General features: G+C 36.1%; 1 protein-coding gene and 1 non-coding gene across 4 annotated transcripts in view; one reads left to right on the top strand and one right to left on the bottom strand.

Annotated features, from left to right (window-relative positions):
• SLAIN2 (SLAIN motif family member 2) overlaps nucleotides 1-23,950 on the top strand; it is a 70,362-nt gene extending 46,412 nt beyond the window's left edge. For all 3 annotated transcript variants that reach the window (XM_065914151.1, XM_065914150.1, XM_065914152.1), the window contains 2 exons: nucleotides 19,525-19,843; nucleotides 21,342-23,950. In XM_065914151.1, coding sequence (XP_065770223.1) covers nucleotides 19,525-19,843; nucleotides 21,342-21,408 — 386 coding nt within the window. In that variant the 3' untranslated portion in view covers nucleotides 21,409-23,950. The remainder of the gene's footprint in view (nucleotides 1-19,524; nucleotides 19,844-21,341) is intronic.
• On the bottom strand, nucleotides 1,286-1,392 carry LOC136153104 (U6 spliceosomal RNA). The gene has a single exon (XR_010660344.1). It is a non-coding gene; the product is annotated as a U6 spliceosomal RNA (small nuclear RNA).
• Nucleotides 23,951-24,278: the final 328 nt, after the last annotated feature.

Below are 24,278 nucleotides of genomic sequence, written 5' to 3'. Positions count from 1 at the left end.
GCTTCAGAACTCAACTAACAAAGATATAAGAAGGATAAAACACTAACAAAATGTTACATGGAAAGAGGAGGTTTGAGGTTTGGTTTGTTGAAAAAACGATTTAGTTAATATGGCTACAGAAGTACTGAAATAGGTATCAATACTTCAGCAAGTTCATTAAAAGCAAATGATTTAGCAATGATTTGGTGGATGGTATAATTTAAGGAAATACTTTTAGATATTAGAATCCCAAGAAAATAGTCAAATAGAAAATAAGAATGTAGGAAAGTTTGTGTTTTGGATGTCAGAAGTTGATCTTAGGCCTCCAGTAGGGGTGTTTTCGGGTGCCACTATCAGAAATAATGATAGACGGAATAGATTATGCTCTTTTATTCAAGAAGAAGATGACTTATTAAAGATCATTGTAGAAAATGCTCTTAAATTTTTTGAGGACCCTAGGCCTCTTTTTTGAGATTTCCGAATATTTTTAGGTATGGGAGGAAGGTGAAAACAGATGATCATAAAAGGATTGTAGTATCTACAAAAGGGCAGGAGAGGATATTAAGTTTATATATAGTATTTTTTGGTATGTTCTATAAGCTTCATTTTGGGGGCCTTAGGTTTATATAATTTAAAATTTTTACTTGATTCTGTGTTGCTGTTTATTAGATTGAAAGTGAAGGTGACAGTCGCTCAGTCATGTCTGACTCTTTGGACTGTATAGTCCATGAAATATTCCAGGCCAGAACACTGGAGTGGGTAGCCTTTCCCTTTTCCGGGGGATCTTCCCAACCCAGGGATCTAACCTGGGTCTCCCACATTGCAGGCAGATTCTTTTTTTTTTTTTTTGCAGGCAGATTCTTTACCAGCTGAGCCACAAGGGAAACCATTATTAGATTGAGAAGATTGTAATTTTCTGGCTGACATTTTGGAGGGGGGATGTGTAGGGCCTATAGAGATTACATTATTTTTGTGATTCTGAGCTACCAAACTGCCTATCCTCTGTGATAACAGGAAAACTGAGTCTCATAATTCCTGGTACCTCTAGCTGTCTAGTTGACATGGTAAAGGGAGAGTAGTTTGTGCATGTGCATGTTTGATTTTTTGTTCTTTTAATTTCATTTTGTTTAATCTCTTAATTATCTTAATCCAGACTCCCATATTTTCTGGTTGGTATTGTGACTTGGTGATCATTTACACTATAAGTTCTAAACCGATTGAGAAATGGTTTATGACAGGATTTTATTTTTATTTTTATTTTTTTTGTGTTAATCCGGCAAACAGTGTATGGAGGTGGGGAATGGCACAAAATATGGAACGCTTCACGAATTTGCGTGTCATCCTTGCGCAAGGGCCATGCTAATCTTCTCTGTATCGTTCCAATTTTAGTGTATGTGCTGCCGAAGCGAGCACTATGACAGGATTTTAAATACTAATTTAATTACTGGTAAAACTGAATTGGAGAATCTCTCTTGACTGGAAGGTCAAAATGGATTTTCTAATTTCCCCTCGTCTTGACTTTGTGAGAGAAAGGGGTCTGCTTTGGACTGTGGGATTCTCTGATCTTGTAGGGATGTAATGCAGACAGGACACATGTTCACAGATACCTTTGCGTATTAAACCTGCCCAGTAGAGAAACGGACTAGATAATAAATTGCCACATATATCAAATGTTCCTTATCCTGGGGATAAACCTATAACGTTTTCTAGAAAGCTGATTTACTTACTTTAAGGGCTCACAGAATCGTGGGAAGAGGAAGTTTTCCTTAAACTCTTGGAAAAATAGTCACTGATTTTAATTGCATTTAGTAGTGACTGGAGTTTGAAGATGGGAAGAGAAGTAAAGCTGCTGCGTGGCACTGAAGAAGCACACTGTAACCATTTGTTGGTGGACACGACCGGGCCACTGACTCAGGAAGGCTGCACATGCCCTTGTTTGCATTGTCTCCTCGCAGAGCTTTGACTTCTCCATCCCGTTTTCCCTTTGAGAAGAGGGAAGAGACCCACTGTGTGTTTTTAAGACTTCATAGGAGTGACTGCTTAGACTGCTTTGATAAAGATATATTTTATCTACCTCCAGTTGTTGGAAAATCAGTGAAGTAGAGATAAACAGGGTGGGAACCTAACCAAGTTAGGGGGAGAAAGTGACTAATTAGAAAAGTGAAAGAGATCAGGGCAAATTTTAATGTTTTTTTTTTTAATTTGAATGTTTTTTATTTTTATTTAGAAGGAAAAAAGCAACTAAGGTGTTTGTGATGGTAGTTGTCTAATACTGCTTTAATATTCTAACTCTCTGTGTTTTGAGATATTTAACATGAGATAAGCAATAGTTAATCAGAGTCCTTATTGATATGGACCCAGGAATTTTGTAATAACTCTGGATCCAAAATTTAAAATTTCTTGTGTTCTCTTTTCTGTCAGTTAACATGTACTGAATCTGAATCAAACAGGTTCAGTTCAGTTCAGTCGCTCAGTCGTGTCCAACTCTCTGCGATCCCATGAATTGCAGCACGACAGGCCTCCCTGTCCATCACAACTCCCGGAGTTTACTCAAACCCACATCCATCGAGTCAGTGATGCCATCCAGCCATCTCATCCTCTGTTGTCCCCTTCTCCTCCTGCCCCCAATCCCTCCCAGCATCCGGGTCTTTTCAAATGAGTCGGCTCTTCGCATGAAGTGGCCAAAGTACTGGAGTTTCAGCTTCAGCATCAGTCCTTCCAATGAACACCCAGGACTGAGATCCTTTAGGATGGACTGGTTGAATCTCCTTGCAGTCCAAGGGACTCTCAAGAGTCTTCTCCAACACCATAGTTCAAAAGCATCAATTTTTTGGCACTCAGCTTTCTTCACAGTCCAACTCTCACATCCAGACATGACCACTGGAAAAACCATAACCTTGACCAGACGGACCTTTGTTGGCAAAGTAATGTTTCTGCTTTTTAATATGCTATCTAGGTTGGTCATAACTTTCCTTCCAAGGAGTAAGCGTCTTTTAATTTCATGGCTGCAGTCACCATCTGCAGTGATTTTGGAGCCACCAAAAATAAAGTCTGACACTGTTTCCCCTGTCTCCCCATCTATTTCCCGTGAAGTAATGGGACCAGATGCCATGATCTTGTTTTCTGAATGTTGAGCTTTAAGCCAACTTTTTCACTCTCCTCTTTCACTTTCATCAAGAGGCTTTTTAGTTCCTCTTCATTTTCTGCCATAAGGGCGGTGTCATCTGCGTATCTGAGGTTATTGGTATTTCTCCCGGCAGTCTTGATTCCAGCTTGTGCTTCATCCAGCCCAGCGTTTCTCATGATGTACTCTGCATAAAAGTCAAACAGGATACATGCGTTATATCCTTTTCTCTTTTTTTCTCTGTTTTAGCCCCTCTTCACTTTTTCTTCTATTAACAGTTGTGATCAAAGCCAGCCTCTGCCATAAACAGCTGTTTATTCTCACTCCCGTGACTTTGTTACATACAGTGGGAGAATAGGAAAGGAGAGCACAGAGGAATGTCCTTGGCGCTCCCTTCAAACACACACATTTCTGTTAGGACCATGTCATGCTGTTTTGGAATGATGATTGAATGGATTGTATTTACATTTAGACTTGCTAAGGCTTTCGTGATTTTCTAGGATTCTTTTTTCTTTTCTAGTTAAGTCTTAAGTACATCAATTAATTTCCTTTGCTGAAAAAATCCTATATCAGAATTCCCTCCTCTCTGAAATTTGATTTTCCTGATTAAATAGGACTGTATTTTAGAATGTCAAAAATCTAATATTCTGTGGTCTTAAAAAGATCACCTGATTCCAATTTACCCTCATTATATTTTTGTTCCTCCCTAGTCCGCAAGTTTATAGATAAGGCAGAATGCTGCAGGGTGGAAGCCCTTTTCACCATAGTGAAGCTACAGCTTAGCGCCCCTCTGCAGAAACGCTCTAGTTTTCCCTCAGGTTATACATTAGCCTTGATAAAGTATTTCTTTACATATCTTGAGATTGTTTTAATAGAACATTTTGACTTCTCCTTTCCTAAACTCTAGTACATTCATCTAAGAACTTTAAGATTAATACGGTTAAAAGGATTTCTGGTTTATAAATCTATCTTTTAGTCCTTGTTATTTTAAAATACAAATCCTTGTTATTTTAAAATACAACACAATTCAGAAAACCATATAATACATAGAGAACTTAATGAATTCCTAAAAGGCAACCCCCTTGTGATTACCATTTCTATCAGGGGACTAGAACCTAACTTCCTTAGATGCTCTACATCCATCTGCTTCCAAACACAATCCTCTCTTGACTCCTTTTCACCGAAGTAGTCATTCTTCCACATTTTTATAATTTTTATTTTAGAACTTCCAGTATTTAGAACTTCTGTATTTGTCATCCAAGTAAGCAAACTATAGTTTTGCCTCTTTACTATGTCTTTTTAAGTCTCCTTAATTTATAGCTTTCCTCCAACTCTTTACTACCCCTTATTATTTGAAGAAACCACCAAATCACTTGTCCTATACATGTTCACACAAATTGGATTTACCGTGATGTCTTTTATCAGGTTCCTCTGTATTTCCTATAAATTGGTAGTTATCTTCATGCTTAATTAGATTCAGTAATGTTATTTTTGGCAAGACTATTTCATTGGTGGTGGCGCTTCTTCAGCCAAAGGTGCATAAAGTGGGGTTGCCTGTTTCATGTGATATTAACAGGCATTGATGCATAATGCCTATACCCTTACTTTATTGGGAATTGCAGAATTGGGTTTTTCAATTCTAACACTACTTTATTTAAAATTAAAAAAAACTAGTATGCAGAGAAACTTATTCTCTGGTAAACCAGCACTAAAGTTTTATTTCAGTGCTTGTTCTTTCCCTTTATTTACCAGTTTGCAAAATAAAAAATTGGCAACCTAGAATTCTCCAAAGGTAACCAGTATTTTTCTTTAATATATATCATTACAAATGTATAGATTTAAACAAACATTTTTTTATTGTGTTTCAATCTATTCTGGGCATTTTCCCAACTTTGGTAGAAGCATCGTCAAATTGGTGTTCAGGTCTTTTTGACACAACCCTGGTAGTCTTTGATAATGTCTTAATAAACAGATATGACAAGATTGGCTCATCTTTTACATTTCTTGCCACAGACCTGGATTTAGTTTTTCTCCAGAAAACCTTGATTTCTTTTGGTAGGAAATGGAATCTCAAAACCAAAATCTTAGTTATTAGTTATGTTCTTTGCTATCTTGTTGGTCATTGTTTCTGGTTCTTTTCAGCTACTAGAAATGTATATGTGTAGGTTTGTGTATTATTTAAGATTGAGGACCTTAATGAGTTCATGCTAATACTTCCCTTTCAAATTTAGGGCTTTAGCCTCTTTTAACTTATATCTATCTTTCTTTTGTCCTGCTCTGAGAATCCTATTTCTCAAAAACACGTAGGAATAGAATATCATGTAACAATTTTTCTCCCATGTTTTACACAGAATCTTCTGGGGATAAATAACATTAGTGTAATACACCATACAGTATAGTTACTAAGAACAGCTTATAAAACGTTTCCCATATATAACTATTCCATATTCTCCTTTATGTCTCATTTAGAGATAGCTCTACATTTAAATAATACCTGATGCTTACTACCAGTCTGTTGATATTGTCTCACCAGTCAGTTTTCTTATTTAAAGCTTATCCTCTAGTAGATTTCTTCAGAAGGAGTTATGGGACCAATATCCATTCTCTCATTTTTTGCATGTTGATGACAGCTTGTTTGCTATTTTTATATTTGAAAGTCAGCTAGATATGAAATGTTTGACTTATATTTTCTTTCCTTGGGTATCTTAAATATGTGACTTTATTTTTTGTCAGGAATAAAGAATTGTTTCTATTATAGTCATTTGGTATTTTTGTCTAAGTGTCCAAAGGCTTTTTCTTCTCTTTAAAGTTCAATAATTTGTGAGAATACATCTCTGTGTTGGTTCTTCTGAGTTGATTTCCCCAGACCTGTGATGTGTTATTTCAATTTAAAGTTATAGAGATTTAAAAATTTTACACAAGTTCTTTGGGATTATAGTTTTCATTATTGCGTTCTTTTGCATTGCTTTTCTCTTTTTGTGGGGATTCTTGTAAACATATTAGGTGTTCTTTGCCTTTCTTCTATATTTGTTGCCTTCTCTTGAATCCTTTTCATCTTTCTTAATTTCTTCTTGTTCTATAAAAGTTTATTTTCATTGTTTATTTCTCTTAAAGCACTCTGTTGTGTATGGTGACTCTTGTGTTCCTTCCATCTTAGTCTTCACTTTGAAATGATTTATTTTATGTCTAATTCTTCTCTGTATTCCACCATCTCACTTGAGTATTTTTCATTCTTATTTATGTTCTTTTGTATCTTGTAATTTTCATCTTTGTGTGTGTGTGCGCATCAGTTCAGTTCAGTTGCTCAGTCGTGTCTGACTCTTTGTGACCCCTTGGACTACAACACGTCAGGCTTCCCTGTCCATTGCTGACTCCCAGAGCTTGCTCAAACTCATGTCCATCGAGTCAGTGATGCCATCCAACCGTCTCATCCTCTGCCGTCCCCTTCTTCTCCTGCCTTCAATCTTTCCCAGCATCAGGGTCTTTTCAAATGAGTCAGTTCTTCACATCAGGTGGCCAAAGGATTGGAGTTTCAACTTCAGCATCAGTCCTTCCATTGAACACCCAGGACTGAGTTCCTTTAGGATGGACTGGTTTGATCTCCTGGCAGTCCAAGGGACTCTCAAGAGTCTTCTCCAACACCACAGTTCAAAAGCATCAATTCTTTGGCGCTCAGCTTTCTTTATAATCCAACATTCATACATGACTAGTGTAAAAACCATAGCTTTGACTAGATGGACCTTTGTTGTGTATGCATGGTACATATGTAGACATATTTGGCAAGATTTCACCATTAGTAGAAGTATTATTCTATTCTTTATTTTCTTATTCTCTTTTTTTTTTCATATAATAGCTTTATATGAAATTTGACCTCATTCTTTCTGTTGTTTATTCTGTGAAATTGTTTTTCTAAACACTTAGAAAGGGAGGTTTAAGAGTTTCTAATTTATGGCTATAGTGCTCCCTCTTCTGTTGTTTTAGGGAACTGTTCAAAAATAAGGCTACTTATTTTCTGAGGTTTCTTGCTTTTATTCTCCTCCCTTATTTTAAAATTCATTCTTTTAAAATGTACTCAAAAAAAGGGTAATACAATTAACCCTTGAACAACACAGGTTTGAACTGTGTGGGTTCACTTACACATGAATGTTTTCACTATCACATGTGCTACAATACTACACAGTCTGTAGTGGCAGAATCCACAGGTGCAGAACCATGCATACAGAGGGCCAGCTGCAAGGTTATATGTGGATTTTCCACTGTGCAAATAGTCAGCACCTCTAACCCCTTGAATTACTCAAAGGTCAGTTCATAAGTTGAGCAACTGTTAACCACTGTCTGATTTTAGAAATTTTCATCACCCCATAAGAAATACAGTGCCCATTAGCAGTCAGTCCCCATTCCCCACTCCTTCTAGGCACTGGCAACCACTAATCTGTCTCTGGATTTGCCTATGCTAAACATTTTGTATCAGTAGAATCATACAATATGTGATCTTTGCAGCTGGCTTATTTCACTTACCATAACATTTCCAAAGTTCATCGTATTAAGCATGTATTAGTACTTTGTTCTTTTTTTTTTTTTTTTTACTTTGTTCCTTTTTTATTACCAAATAATATCCCATTGTATAGACACAAACAAATTTTGTCTATCCATTCATCAGTTGGTGGAAATTTGAGTTGTTTCAGATTTTGTACCTATTGTGAACAATGCTGCTGATGCTGCAGATTTTTTTTGGTAGCTTATTTATTATCTATTAGTGTTTTTGTATATATGGAAGAAAAGCTAGTGAAGCAGATTCTCACAGGTTTCTTCTGCCTCTTTGTTTAATAAATATTCTCTTTATATTCTTAGAAAAATAATGGCAAGTACTGTGCACTAACAAAAGCAGAAATCAAAGACTTTTTTATGACTACTTGTCAGCCATTAAAAGTTTAATATACCTTGGTGTCATATTTTATAAAACCTGCATAGGATAGTAGCCCCATGAATAAATTTTCTGAGTCTGAGAAATTGAAATGGTAAAAATGATATTTTAACTTTTACTCCCAGAGATGTTTCTCTTTTGGTATTACCAGTCTGGGAATTAGGAGACCTAGATTCAAGGCCTCATTTTCTTATCTATTTGGTCAATTGATTTCTGTGATTATGGCAGTTTTCCTTCACTGTGTAGTGGAAGGGTTGTACTCGGTGGTTACTACCATCTCTTTTAACAAGGATTCTTTAACTTTGTAATGAGAGAATCATATTTACTTCATCTCTGTGGTCTTTAATAACCAGAAATTATTTTAAAAGTCCTTGTTATGTCAGTAACCTGTTGCCCATCATTTATGGTGCATAGATCATTGAGGGGCTGGAATGACTAGTGTAACTAGGATAATTGACAAGGAAGTATTTTTGTCCCTTTTTCTTTCTTTATTAATTGAATGGCATATGTGTTTTAATAAATACTTTGTTACCCATTAGTCTTGGTGACAAATGTTTGGCATTATGTGTGTTTTTATTGCAAACTATTTATTTATTGGATATTTATATATTTTTTTAAAATTATGCAATTAATGTAATTTGTAGTTTGGTTGACACATGACTGTGAAAACAACCACTTGATATGTCTAGCTTTTATATTGCAAGATAGTGTTTAATGTTGTGATAGATTATTTGTAAAAATATTCAGTGAATATTTATCAAGATAAAGACAGTATACAGTTTAATCAGTTTCTACTTTTTAGAGTTAAGTGCCTGCTGAATCATTTAAGCCTTAAATAGAAAATAAACTTAGCATTTTTATTAAATGCTTATTAAAAGACAAAAATGAATATTTCTAAAACAAGAATCCTCATATCACCCACCATTCCATTTTAGAGATGACTCTGACACCACAGTTAACATTCTTAGTCGTATGTCAGCTTTATAAATAGAATTCTAATTCTTGCTTGGAGCAGGTAACATTCCTTCATTTTGTGCCTTGGTTCAAGTGTAATTCTTGATATCCAAAATGAGTAAAGAGAAATTATATCCTGCTGTCATAATTAATTTGGGCAATAGAGCCTAATTTACTTAATCCCTATATTTTAGTCAATTTATCAGAACAGCCTCAGAGACTTGTCCTGAGTGGCATTGTTGAATATCTTTCCAGAGAACTGAGCTGCAGCAGGCTGAAAGGCACCATATTCCCTTGGTATGGGAGGCATGGATATGATTTGTTTTATAAATCCTGTAATATTTTATATTTTATCAACAGTTTGCTTATACATTACTCATTTGATCTTCACAGCTAACCTATGATATTTGCTGAAACTTGTTTTATTAGATTTACATCTATGTATTATTTTCTCTCTTTTGGGGTGCAGTGCAAGTGGTATTGCATTTAAAATCTATATTTCCATGCACCTACTGCTGGCATATAGAAATATAATCAGTTTTTATGTGTTAATCTTCCATTTTATGACTTTCCTGAGCTTAGAATTTCTGGAAGATTTTATTTTTTGTTTGTTTTTTAGATTCCTTGGGATTTTCTATCCCAAGGATAGAAAGTTTTTTGGGATTTTCTATCCCAAGGATAGAAACTTTCACGGAGAAAGTTTTTTTTCCCTAATCTGTTGTTGTTGTTGTTCAGTTGCCCAGTCACGTCTGACTTTTTGTGACCCCTTGGACTGCAGTACTTCAGGCCTCCCTGCCCCTCACTGTCTCCTGGAGTTCATGTCCATGGCATCGGTGATGCCATCCAGCCCTCTCACCCTCTGACACTTCTTCTTCTTCTGCCCTCGTCTTTCCTAGAAATCTGTTAGATTGGTGCAAGAGCAATTGCAGTTTTGTAGCATGAATTTTAAATCATAACTAGGCTCAGACACACCTTTATCAATCAAAATAGGAACCATTACAGTCAGCACGTTTTTGCCAATGAGAAATAGGTTTGCTTATTCCTAGAGCATAAAACTGTGCTTCGGGATTTGATGAACTCTTGGAAAGCATTTTCTGCCTCCTGTGGTTGTGGAACCATTTTACCTGCAAAAAGTTGTCGAGATGCTTGAAGAAATGGTAGTCTATTGACGAGAGGTCAGGAGTATATGGCGGATGAAGCAAAACTTCGTAGCCCAATATGATCAACTTTTGAAGCGTCGGTTGTGTAATGTGCAGTCAGGCATTGTCATGGAGAAGAATTGGGCCATTTCTGTTGACTGATGCAGGCTGCAAACATTGCTGTTTTTGTTGCATCTCATTGATTTGCTGAGCATACTTCTCAAATATAATGGTTTTGCTGGAATTCAAAAAGCTGTAGTGATCAAACCACAGCAGACCACCAAACAGTGACCATGACCTTCTTTGCATTGAGTTTGGCTTTGAGAAGTTCTTTGGATCTTCTTCTCAGTCCAACCATGAGCTGGTCATCATCGGTTGTCATACAAAATCCTGTTTTCATCATATATCACAATCTGATTGTGAAATGGCTCATTGTGTAGAATAAAAAAAGACAACCCTTCAAAATGACGATTTTTTTATTTTCAGTCAGTTCATAAGGCACCCACTTACCAAGACTTGTCACCTTTCCGATTTGCTTCTGCCGCCAAACAACCATAGAATGGTCGACATTGAGACTTCGGCAACTTCTCGTGTGGTTAGTTGTAAGAGGACTAGCTTTGATGATGTCTCTCAGTTGGCAGCTTCCAGTGGATGGCCAGTATGCTCCTCCTTTTCAGTGCTCTCCTCTCCTTTGTAAAACTTCTTGAACTACCACTGCACTGAATGTTCGCTAGCAGTTCCTGGGCCAAATGTGTTGTTGATGCTTTAAGTTGTCTCTGCTGCTTTATGACCCATTTTGAACTAAATAAGAAAATCACTTGAAGTTGCTTTTTGTCTAACATTTCCATAGTCTAAAATATAAAAAACAACAAGTAATAAGTCATTAGCAAAAAGCATAAAGCAAGAAATGTGCATTAAAATGATGTGTAACATAACCACCTTTATTAAGAATGTATTCCAGTATCAAATGATAAGTTTCAACAATGTAAAAAACCTCAGTTATGTTTGCACTAACCTAAGTCCATTGTTTTCTTTTCTTATTTATTATACTCACTGGAACTTCTAGCACTGAGTTGCGTAAGAGTGATGAGAGCATATATCCTTACCTTGTTCGTGATCTTAGAGGGGAAGCATTCAGTCTTTCCTCATTAAGTATAATGTTCAGTTCAGTCGCTTAGTCATGTCTGACTCTTTGCAACCCCATGGATGGCAGTATGCCAGGACTCCCTGTCTATCACCAGCTCCCAGAGTTTACTCAAACTCATGTCCATCACGTCGGTGATACCATCGAACCATCTCATCCTCTGTTGTCGTCTTCTCCTCCTGCCTTCAACCTTTCCCAGCATCTTTTCAAATGAATCAGTTCTTTGCATCAGGTGGCCAAAGTATTGGGGTTTCAGCTTTAGCATCAGTCCTTTCAGTGACTATTCAGGTCTGATTTCCTTTAGGATTGACTGATTTTATCTCCTTGCAGTCCAAGGGACTCTCAAGAGTCTTCTCCAACACCACAGTTCAAAACCATCAATTCTTCGGTGCTCAGCTTTCTTTGTAGTCCATCTTGCACATCCATACATGACTACTGGAAAAACCATAGCTTTGACTAGACAGACCTTTGTTGGCAAAGTAATATCTCTGCTTTTTCATATGCTGTCTAGGTTGGTCATGGCTTTTCTTCCAAGGAGCAAGTCTCTTTTAATTTCATGGCTGCAGCCACCATCTGCAGTGATTTTTGAGCCCCCAAAAATAAAGCCAGCCACTGTTTCCACTGTATGTCCATCTATTTGCCATGAAGTGATGGGACCAGATGCCATGATCTTGTTTTCTGAATATTAAGCTTTAAGCCAACTTTTTCACTCTCCTCTTTCACTTTCATCAAGATGCTCTTTAGTTCTTTGCTTTCTGCCATAAGGGTGGTGTTATCTGCATATCTGAGGTTATTATTATATATTGTTTATATTGTTGTATAGTGTAAGTATAATGTTAGCTGTAGATTTTTTTGTAGGTGCTCTTTATCAAGTTAAAGTTCCTATTCCATGTTTTTCTGAAAATTTTGTCATGAATATGTGTTGAATTTTGTCAATTGCTTTTTTCCATCAATAGGTAGGCTCATGTAATTTTTCTTCTTTAGCCTGTTACTGTGGAGGATTATGTTGATCGATTTTCAAATATTGAACTATCTTTGCATCCTGGGAAAAAAACCCACTTGATCATGGTGTATAATTTTTTAATATATCACTGAGTTCTTTGTCCTTATATTTTGTTAAAGAGTTTTATGTCCATACTCCTGAGGGGTATTGGTCTGCAAGTTTCTTTTTTGACACTGTCTTTTTCTGTGGTTGATATTTCATAAAATGAATTGCGATTTATTCTCTCCTCTTCTGTTTTCTGGTAGAGACTATATGGAATTGGTGTTAGTTCCTCTTTAAATATTTGGTAGATTTTTTCAGTGAAGCTGTGTGTGCCTGGAGGTTTCTCTTTCAGAGGGTTTCGAGTTATTAAATTCAGTTCAGTCAGTTCAGTTCAATCACTGTCATGTCTGACTCTTTGCAACCCCATGGACTGCAGCATGCCAGGCCTCCCTGTCCATCACCAACTCCTGGAGCTTACTCAAACTCATGTCCATTGAGTCGGTGATGCCATCCAACCATCTCATCCTCTGTCATCCTCTTCTCCTCCCTCCTTCGATCTTTCCCAGCATCAGGGTCTTTTCTAAGGAGCTGGTTCTTCACATCAGGTGGTCAAAGTATTGGAGTTTTAGCTTCAGCATCAGTCCTTCCAATGAATATTCAGGACTTATCTCCTTTAGTATTGCCTGGTTGGATCTTCTTGCAGTCCAAGGGACTCTCTCAAGAGTCTTCTCCAACACCACAGTTCAAAAGCACCAATCTTTGGCACTCAACTTTCTTTATAGTCCAACTCTCACGTCCATACATGACCACTGGAAAAACCATAGCTTTGACTAGATGATCCATTGTTGTTAATCAGTTTCCTTAATAATTATATGGCCATTCAGTTTATCTGTTACATACCAGGTGAGTCATAGTAGTTTGTGCATTTTGAACAGCTGATTCTTTTCATCTAAATTGTCAAATTAACATGTAGGGTTGTTCTCAGTACTCCTTTGTGATCCTTTTAATGTCTCCAGGGTCTGTAGTGATATCCCATTTCACTACTGATACTAATACTTTGTATTTTCTCTCCTTTTTATTTTATCAGGCTTGTCAATTTTGAAAGAACTCTATTTTGTTGATTTTTTTTCCCCTTGTTTTTCTATTCCCAGTCTCATTGATTTTTGCCCTTTATTATTTTCTTCTGCTTGCTTTGAGTTTTTTTGCTCTACTTTTTCTGTTTTTGAAGTTAGGAACTTAGATTACTGATGTAAGACATCTTCCTAATTATGACCCACAAACTTTGATACTTTGTATTTTAATTTTTATTCAGTTGCATATATTATAAAATTTCTATTCAAGTATATTATTTGGTCTTCAAGGGGTTTTTTAAATCTTTGTTACCTTTTAGTTATTGATTTCTAGTTTCATTGTATCATGATCAGAGAAAGTACTCTTTGTAATTTCAGTTTTTTAAAAAGTTAAAGTTTGCTTTATGGCCCAGGGTATGGTCTGTCTTGATTTGGCTTCTGTGGACACTTGAAAAGAATGTGTTTTTTCCTGTTGTTGAGTGGACTGTTCTGTTGATATAAATATCAGTTAGATTCTGATTGGTGGAGGCGATATTGAGTTCTTACATATGCTTGCTTGGTTTCTGTCTGGTTCTATTAGTTGAAAGGGGGATGTTGAAATCTCCAACTGTTGTGGGTTTCTCTTTTCTCCTTTCAGTTCAAAGTTTCTCCTTCACATGTTTATAGCTATTGGCTGCCTTTAGTATGTACACATTTAGGATTTGCTTGTCTTGGTAATTTGACCCTGCTTTCATTATGTATTATTCTTCCTTGTCCTGTGTAATTTTCTTTTTAATTATCTGATGTTAGTGTAAACATGCTTTGCTTTTTGTATTGTTGGCGTGATATATCTTTTCCATCCCTTAACTTTCAGCCTCCCTATATTTTTATATTTGAAGTGAGTTTCTTACAGACTGCATGAAGTTAGGTTATATTTTAAATGCGTTTCTACCAAGTCTGTCTTAATTGGTACAGATGGGTCATTTACATTTCGTGTAATTATTTGTACACTTAGGTCTGACATTTTATTGTTGTTTCCTGTTTGTTTTCCCTGTTTTTCATTTCTCTGTTTTCTTTTTCCTGCATTCCTGCAGGTCACTTGAACGTTCTTTAGAATTCCATTTTGACTTACAATATTTTTTCCCTTGCAGTTTTATTGAGATGTAATTGGCATATAACACTGTATATATTTAAGGTATACAACATAATGATTTGATTTCCATATGTTATGAAGTTTAGTGAACATCCATCATCTCATGCAGCTACAAAACCAAAAAAATTGATGAGGACTCTTAAGATTCACTCTTTTTTTTTTTTTTTAAGATTCACTCTTTTAGCAGCTTTCATATATAACATACAGCAGTTAATTAAGTTCTATCAATACATTATATCCCTGGTGCTTATTAATCTTATAATTGGAAGTTTGTACCTTTTGACCAACTTTGTTTGATTTTCTCTCTCCACTATAGCAACCACAAATGACTTAAATGTAGTGTTTTTGAGTGCATATATTTGCATAGTTATTGTTGTGGCTGTATTACATTATATATGCATAACATCATATATACATATCAGTCTCTCATAGCTCAGTTGGTTAAGAATCCACCTGCAGTGAATCTGCCCGCAATGCGGAAGACCTGGGTTCGATCCCTGAGTTGGGAAGATCCCCTGGAGAAGGGAAAGGCTACCCACTCCAATATTCTGGCCTGGAGAATTGCATGGACTGTATAGTCTATGGGGTTGCAAAGAGTCAGACACAATTGAGTGACTTTCACTTCACTTCACTTCACTGTTGATGTTACCATTATATCAGTTCAAGTATATAAACCTTACCTTTTTTCATGTATCTTTACCCTCACCCTATTTATAATTGTCTTAAATATTTACTTTAATATTTCCAATGACATTAGTCTTATAAATTTTTCTTCAACCTGAAAATATAATTTTGAAAACTCAAGGAGAGGGAAAACCTGTGTGTCTGCCTATATTTTTGTTTACTTTGTTCTTTCTCCCTTTCTGGTATTCCAAGTTTCCATCTTTTTATCATTTTCTGCCTGTTTATAGAACTTGTTCAGCTGGGTTTTCTTGGCAGGGGGCTGGGGAGGAAATGGGTCTGCTGCCCACACATTGTCTTGGTTTTCTTGTCTGAGAATGTCTTGATTTTCCCTTAATTTTTCTAGGATATTTTCTCTGGATATAGGATTCTGGGTTGACATTTCTTTTCTTTCAACTCTTGGAAAACTTACGCTACTTTTCTTCTAATCTCTGTGGGTTATGATGAGAAGTCCACTGTTGTTAAAAATTCATCTTCCCCTATAGGTTATGTGTTATTTCTCTCTCTGACTTCAAGAGAGAGAAGTGTTTCATTTTCAAAAGTTTAACTGTGATGTGTTTTGACATGGATTGCTTTGGATTTATCTAGTTTAGTGTTCTCTTAGTTTTTTGAATCTGCAGGTTTATGTCCTTTAGCAAATATGGTGAGTTTTCATATACGGAAGTCATTGTTTCCCACTGTACTTTTTGTCCTTTCTTTCTCTTTTCTTCCTAGTACTCCAGTGACATACAGATATCAGCCTCATGTAACCCCACAGGTCCCTGAAAATTCTGTTTCTTTCTTTCTTTCTTTTTTTGTCTTGAAGTATTAATAGTTGGTTTACAGTGCTCTGTTAATTTCTGTTGTACAACAAAGTGATTCAGTTATACATGTATATACATTTTTAAAAATTCTTTTTAATTATGGTTTTATCACAGGATATTGAATGTAGTTCCCTGTGCCATGCAGTAGGATCCTGTTGTTTATCCACTGTATATATAATGGTTTGCCTCTGCTAATCCAAAACTCCCAATCCATCCCTCCCCCACTCATTCCCCCTTGGCAACCACAAGTCTATTCTCTGTGTCTGATTCTGTTTCATAAATTGGTTCATTTGTGTCATATTTTATATTCCACATATAAGTGATATCATATGGTATTTGTCTCTCTCTTTCTAACATATTTCACTTAGCCTGATAATCTCTAGGTCAATGTTGCTGCCAGTGGCATTATTTCATCCCTTTTTTTACAACTGAGTAGTATTATATTGTGTATATGTAACACATCTTGTTTATCCATTCATCTGTTGACAGATATTCAGGTTGTTTCCATGTCTTTGCTATTATGAATAGTTCTACTATGAACTTAGGGTTGTGTTTATCTTTTGAGTTGTAGTTTTGTCTGGATGTTTGCCTAGGAGTGGGATTGCTGGATCATATGGTAGATCTATTTTTAATTTTTTGAAGATCCTCTATACTGTTTTCCATAGTGGCTGCATCAGTTTAGTGTAGGAGGGTTCCTTTTTCTCCACACCATCTCCAACATTTATTATTTTGTAGAGTTTTTTGTTTTGTTTTCCATTTATTTTTATTAGTTGGAGGCTAATTACTTTACAATATTGTAGTGGTTTTTGTCATACATTGACATGAATCAGCCATGGATTTACATGTATGTAGAATTTTTTATCATGGCCTTTCTGATGGGTGTGAGGTGATACCTTATTATAGATTTGATTTGAATTTTTCTAGTAATTGGTGATGTTGAGTATCTTTTCATGTGCACATTGCCCATCTGTATATCTTCTTTGAAGAAATGTCTATGTAGGTCTTCTGCCCATTTTTCAGTTGGTTGGTTGTTTTTGCTATTCAGTTATATGAGCTGTTTGTGTATTTTGGAAACTAAGTCCTTGTTTGTCTTATCATTTGTAAATAGTTTATACCATTCTTTAAGTTGTTTATTCATTTTGTTTATGGTTTCCTTTGCTATATAAAAGCTTGTAAGTTTGATTATGTCCTATTTGTTTATTTTCACTTTTACTTTTATTGCCTTGGGAGACTTTTTTAAGTCTGTTTTCTCTCCACAAGCTGCAGGGTGCAGCCAAAAATAATAAGAAGAATAGAATTCCTAAAGTTTTTTTTAAAAGTTCTTTCTAGCTTTTCTAAAACTCTTGTAATTCTCACCTCATGTTTATATATTTTTTTATATCCTTAAGCTTGTATGTAATAGTTTTTATAAAGTCCTTGCCTGGTAGCTCAGTCATCCCTGTGACTTTTTAATCTGTTTATCCTGACTAGGCTAATTTTTAGCCTAGTTTTGGTTATCACCTTACAGGTTCTTTATATGTCTACTAGTTTTTATTGGTTAGTAGGCATTGTGAAGTTTTATATTCTATGCTAGATTTTATTATCTAATTTTAAATAGTGTAGACTTTGTTCTGGTAAACAGTTATTTATAGATTAGTGTGATCCTTATAACAAGGATCAGCAAACACTTTCTCAAAGGACCAGATAGTAAATATTTTAGGATCATGGCTGATACGGTCTCTATTGTAACTGTTAACTACACTTTGTAGCTGGAAAGCAGCCATAGACAATAAACATAAACATACAAATGTTGCCATATTCTAATAAAACTTTGTTTACAGAAGCATTTTAGTTTTCCATCAGTGGTAGCTTGCTGATCCCTGCTTTGGTGGCTTTTTTGCTGAGTTTTGTGAGAATGGATTTAGAATCATTTTATTCTAGAACTAGTTTATTCCTTTTAGAGTGTCCCTTGATTGCCCTGAATGTTTGGCAAGGATTCTCTGCTCTAATTGGTTGAAACTCAAACGTGTCCTCGTATAAGCTTTGGAAACTATTCAGTTTACTCCATGCTTGCTTTGTTCAGTCTTATGGAGCTTTACTTGGTGCATGCCCAGCTCAATATTCAGGCAGAGGTTCAAACAGAACTGAGTTATAGAGGTCTTCTGGAGCACCTCCCTCCTCTAAGGTACTTTGCCCCTCAGATTCCAGTTTTTGTCTCCTCAACTCAGCAAGGTAACTTTGATATTCTCTAGATCCTCCTCCTTACTCTATAATCCAAAAAATCCACAACCCCCCTCCCAAAAAAAAAAGCGGGTGCCAATAGAGCTCATCACATTTATTTTCCTTCTCTCAGGAATTACAGGCCTGTACTGCCTGTTGTTTAATATTTGAAAATCATTCTTATGTATCTTACCCAAGTTATAGAGGTGCTTATAGCAGTAGAGTAAGCCCTGCCTATTTTTGTCAACATGGTCAGAAGCTCCTCTTGTGGTTTTAAAATAAGTATATTGATTTCATTCCAAACAAGATTTTCTGGGGGTGGTGCTTGGGCCCCTCGTCCCTCATTTTAATGTTCCTTGGGATTTTGACACACAGTCAAACTTTCTCTCTATTCATATCCTAGGCAAAGTAATGCAGGTTGACAGAGAACAGGGTGACTCTGATTTCTTTCTCCCTTTTCCTCGGAACTCTCCTTCCCTTACCCCCCACCTGTCATTCACTCTGAACCCCCACCCCAGAGTTCTTTGTTAGGTAAAGCATGTTAAGGTAATATTTTTTATTTATATTGTATGTAGGCATTCATAGGTATTTGAAGAAACCTTCCAGGGGTGATTTATCCAAATAGAATAAACAGGAAAGGATGAATGAATCCCTCAACATCTGAACTTACAATGCTAATGGACCACCACAATAATAAAATTTACTTTGAAGTCTTATTTTGACAAAAATCACTTCAATTGCACATTTAATTCTTTTGTGTATCATTACTAGTTTTACTATGTCTTTTAACTAATTACTTGGTAGGATTGACGTTCCAGCAAAACATACCATCTCTATCCTATGACTTCGTATAGTTCTTGATATGCCCCTAGATTTTAACTTCCCTACTTGCTGAAGCACAGCAATAGAAGCAGGCTGAGTTTCTAAATTTTAAGTTACACTGTAGATGAGAGAGGACTTACTTTCCAGATACTTGATACATGTTTACTTGACTGTTTCTTTGAGGGGAAAGTGTATTTGAAATTCTAGTCAACCATCTAGTAGCCAACACTTTTTTCAACTCTAGAACGTGGCTTAGGTTGGTTGCCTGCTGAAACAGAATGCTGCAGTGTCTTTTCTGTTATTGTGGATTCCTAGCTGACCTAGTTAAAAATTAAAACACTGTTATCAAGGATAGTTACAGTCCTCTGAGTAAGGACTTGGTTACTTAAGAGCTGCTAGTGATCTTTATGTAAATGTATATGTTACCCCAGAAATATTCTTTACTCCTTGCATTTCTATAGAATGAATTTTCAGGAATACAGATGTACTGGTGCCCAGTCATAAAGCAGCAGTTTCACTTGCATTTGGTTTCCACTGAAAACGTTGATTTTTCTTTGCCATTCTGCAGTACCTTCTCCAGGTAAATTCCGCTCCCCTGCAGCACCATCTCCTTTGGCTCTCCGGCAACCAGTAAAAGCATTTAGTAACCATGGCTCTGGTTCTCCTGGTAGCCAAGAAACAACACAACTCATGCAAACCACTTCCTCACCTGGGCCTCCCATGGTTCAGAACACAGTCCCAGCAAATCCTCCCAGCAATATCAACAGCACTACTCTAACCAGACCTGCAGGGACAACTGTGATGAGAAGTGGCTTGCCCAGACCCAGTGCCCCTTCTGCTGGGGGTATACCAGTGCCTCGCAGCAAACTTGCACAGCCTGTTCGCAGGTAAGTGGCAGATACTCTGTTTTGACCTTCTTAAGTATAGGAAAATGGGTAGACAGAAATTACCTTCAGTTCTGCATTTGATAGTGAAAATCAGGAGTCCTAGTGGGTTCCCACTAGAATCATTACAATTTGAATAAAACATTACTTTCAGGAAATTCTCACTTGGGACATTGGGGTATTATATCTTTGGTTCAGATTAAATTTGCTCAGGTGCCTGGTATGATTAAACGTCTTGATGAATTCCTAGGAAAAATTGTTAGAACCACTCCATCTGGTTGTGGTATTTGTTCATTTTGAATATAATGATATTCAGTAAAGATACTAAAAGCATAGTAGAACCTACAATGAGATTTAAGATAAAACTTGTAGCTGTCAGGTCTGAGTGTATAATCTAGGAGGTTGGTTTTCAAATCTCACTACAGTTCAGAATCTTCTGTGGAATTTATCTAAATATAGAGGCCTAAGTTTTGCCCACAAAGAGTAGATCTGGTGTGAAGCCCCAAATCTGTAGGTATGCTCTTTTCAAATTTGTTTGTTTAGTCCTCAGATGATTCTGAGCCTGCCCAGATTGGGAGTCATATATGTGTAGGCATATCTGTACCTTTCAAGAATGTGCTTACCACCATCAGTAGGTGTTGAATATATTAAACTTGAAGTATTTATTTGCATGAAAAAGGTGCTTTTGTGCCACAAGCATTGAAGCCGAATTAATCATGCTTCTTGTATTTTAAGATAATATATTACATTTTTTTTTTTTTTAAATATATTACATTATTTAGTTCAATAGAGTACAACAGCTTTTCAATCCCTGGGTCAGGATGATCCCTTGGAGGAAAAAATGGCAACCCACTCCAGTATTCTTGCCTGGAGAATCTCATGGACAGAGGAACCTGGCGAGCTTCAGTCCATAGGGTTGCAGAGTTGGACGCGGCTAAAGTGACTTAGCACGCACATGCACACCTTACTTAATTTTTACTATAGCATTAGGCATGTAGGTACTGTTATTATGCCTGTTTTTCAGAGGAGAATATTAAAATTTAATGAAGTTAAGTAATTTGCCTGAGATTTCAACTAGTAAGACCTACAGTTCCAAGTATGTCTGACTTCAGAGTCCTTTTAAGCACTATCCCATTTTGCCTCTCTAATGATGGTGGCACTACGCCACTAATAACACATTCATCAGTTTACCCCTCAAATAAGTAATAAGTTTGGTGATCCATTTGGTTGGAAAAGACCAGACAGTCTTTTCTCTTACTGCAGTGGCTGTATTAACAAAAGAGAGGTTAGTGCAGGCACCTGATGCCTAGTAAAACTTAAGAGTTGTGGACATGCCTGGTGTAGAATGGTTGTGCTGATCGCTGTGGAGAGGGTTGATCTCAATAGTCCTCTGGAACATTGGATTGTGTTGCAGCCTACAAAGTAATTGATATGTGTGGAAGATAGCATGGTAATGTTCCATAAAACCTTGCAAATCTTCTGTAAAATTGCTTTATTTCAGATCCTTGCCAGCTCCTAAGACCTATGGCAGCATGAAAGATGACAGTTGGAAAGATGGCTGTTACTGACCAGCAAAGAAAGGAATGCAGAAGTCCACAGCTTCATGGATGCCCCTTCACCAGGCTAAAAGACAACTTTTATATGCAGACTGTTCAGATAAGACTCGGGATTTATAAAATCCCAGCCCTCTCTGTCTTAATTAGCACAAATTGACAGAGATGATCAAACAGCACTTTAATGACATTTAACATCAGATGTGTTTGGTAATCATACAATCACTCTCCATGGAATCACTTTTAGTTTTATTTAATAGCAACTGAATTGATTTTTTAATATTTGACAGAGGCCAATATCTGGGCAAAAAACTAATGGATGCCAAAGAGAAATGCCCATCTGTAAATGAGAGCATACCTTTGTGCACAAGGTGAATTCTAGCTATCCAAAACTTCACGTTCAACCTAAGTTACTGTATACATAGTATCAATAAATATTTGTGTTAATGAGAACTAATATTCTGACTAATTATCTAAAACGTTTCACTAGTACTCCAGGAAACTAGATTGAGATGGAAGGGGACAGGGTGGGAAGAAACCTGGGCTAGAGATTTAAAACACGATACCTAAATTTGGGAGAATCCTATAAATTATTTTTTGCAGATTCATTAGAAAAATTGTCATTTTGCTTAATCTTAAGTTTTGGATGTAGCTCACATATCACCACCACCAGATGGTGTTACACCATGCATCCATCCATCATGTTGCATTGACACATCAGACTTGTGTGTTTGTTTTGATTGCCAAAAGGGCTTAATATCAGTTGTACAATCTTTCTAAACTTTATAGCTCCTGGCTCAGGAAAGATAGCCTTTGCTATTGAAGCCAACTTCTTCACATGCTGTTATCTGTTATAGGACTAAGAGATCTTGTTTTTATTAGCAGGTTTCCATGATGGGAAAGAGCAAGTAGTATGTGTCTTTATTCTTGATATAAATAACACCACTTCAGTGCTTATAACCTGGAACAAAACCATACAATAAGGGGGAGGGGCTGTAATCTATGCACTTAATGTCCAAAAACTCTGATAATGACAGTTGTATTGTTACTATTAATTGACCTAGCAGCCTATTATGTGGTGGGATATTATAGCCTGCTGAGTCCTATTTAAGTTGATCCGCTTTAAACTGAGCAACTGTTTCAAAACACCCTTTGAAAATATGTCCCTTTTAGATTCTGTCTGATGTCAGTTTTTGCATTTGGGGGTACAGATGAAACCTACTACATGTGACTCTAACCTGTTAAACACTTGCTCTGTGATGGCCCTTATGTATATCCTAGAAATAACTAATTTGGATTTTATTTGACTATTACCAAACTAAAGCTTCCATCTTCTGCAGACATCTCATTTTTTCATGGTGAGGTCTGTTTTTAAATATTTAATTTGTACAGCTCTAAAATATTGGCAGTCAGGTCACTAAAGGATTTTAGATATTTGAACATAACCTTCATCTTCTGTTAGTCAAAGACTTTCTGTAAGTTGGCAAAAGAAATTGAGAGAGAAATGGGAAGCTTATATTCAGGATAGCACTGAGGTTTATAGGTTGAGAGAATGATGAAACTTTTACTACGATCAAGACCGCTGTTCTGCCATGATGGACACCATGGTAGTCTTTATTAGCTTGGCCAGTAAGGAGTCATTCAGTTAGCACAGCTGCTGGAAGCTTAAACTGCCAGTGCTAGTGTATTTTGGTGTATGATGCAAGGAAGAAATTTTATTCTTGGATTTGAGGGTGATGGAGGTGGGTCAGGAAAGGATGGCGCCAGAATTCCACATATAATGATGAACTTAAAAATGTTGCTTTTCAGAGGAAGATAACGCATCTGTTTCGGGTAGAGGGGTATCTCTTGTAAAAATCTAAGTAAGTACAAGAACTAGCCACTGTCTTTTTTAAACCACGTATACAACAAGAGGAAAAATAGGTCTCAGTTTTCAGTGCAACATTGCAAAAAAAAAAAATGCTGCAATCTAATAATTAAAGGGAATTTTAACTCTTACAAAATACCCATTATATTTTTAAGTTAGATTATCAGTTTCAAAAGGAATATTCAGGTTATTTAACTTTGTGTTTTTAATGGCTGCATCAGAAAAAAAATGTCTATTTTTCTTTAAAATTTTCATCACTTGTTAAGAACATAATGGATCTGAGTTAGGTAAAGTATAATTTTACCTGCTGTTATGCTACCACAGACTATTGACTTTTAGTTTCCTAAAGAGAAAAATTGCCTTTTTACTAGAAAGCCTTTGTGTATTGCCAATTTTTCTGTTTAGGAAAAATCTAAGGATTCGCTGTGGTTACTCTTACAGATGAAATGTGGATTTGATAAACTAGTGCCTATGATTTTAACTTATGTTTGATATATAGTAGTAAGGGTTTTATGAATGTTGATTATTTTTTTGTGCCAACAGCCCAGAATTGTCACTTATATGTGAGCAGAAAGCTATGAGCTCTGCTTCCAAAGTTATTTAATTTTTCAGTGTTTGAATGTTATTTTTTTTGTAAGTGTGTTAATAAAAGTGTAAAGAATTGGAAAAATATAAATATTCTTAACTCAAGCATTTGCTGGATCATTTTTCTACAAAACTTGTTTGTATAATATAAAACACTCTCTGAAGGGTTGGCCTTTTTTGGTTTTCATACACTGAAAATCACATTTTGTAATACTGGGGACCATTCATAATTGTCAGATACTTTTTAAAATTATCTCAATACATCACTTTTATAAAACCGTTTTTCTGAAGGAAATAAGATACATATGTGTCCCCAGATGTTTGTATAACTTTAGAATGATCTAGACTATGTATATTTAACTTTTTATTGAATGTACAGGCGTCCATTTTTGACTACGCATGGTCCTTTTAGATCACATGAAGTTTGATTTGC

This window comes from Muntiacus reevesi, chromosome 22 (genome assembly GCF_963930625.1).
Source record: "Muntiacus reevesi chromosome 22, mMunRee1.1, whole genome shotgun sequence".
NCBI lineage: Eukaryota > Metazoa > Chordata > Mammalia > Artiodactyla > Cervidae > Muntiacus > Muntiacus reevesi.
The sequence above is the reverse complement of the archived record's forward strand: the minus strand, read 5'-3'. Positions and strand labels throughout refer to the sequence as shown.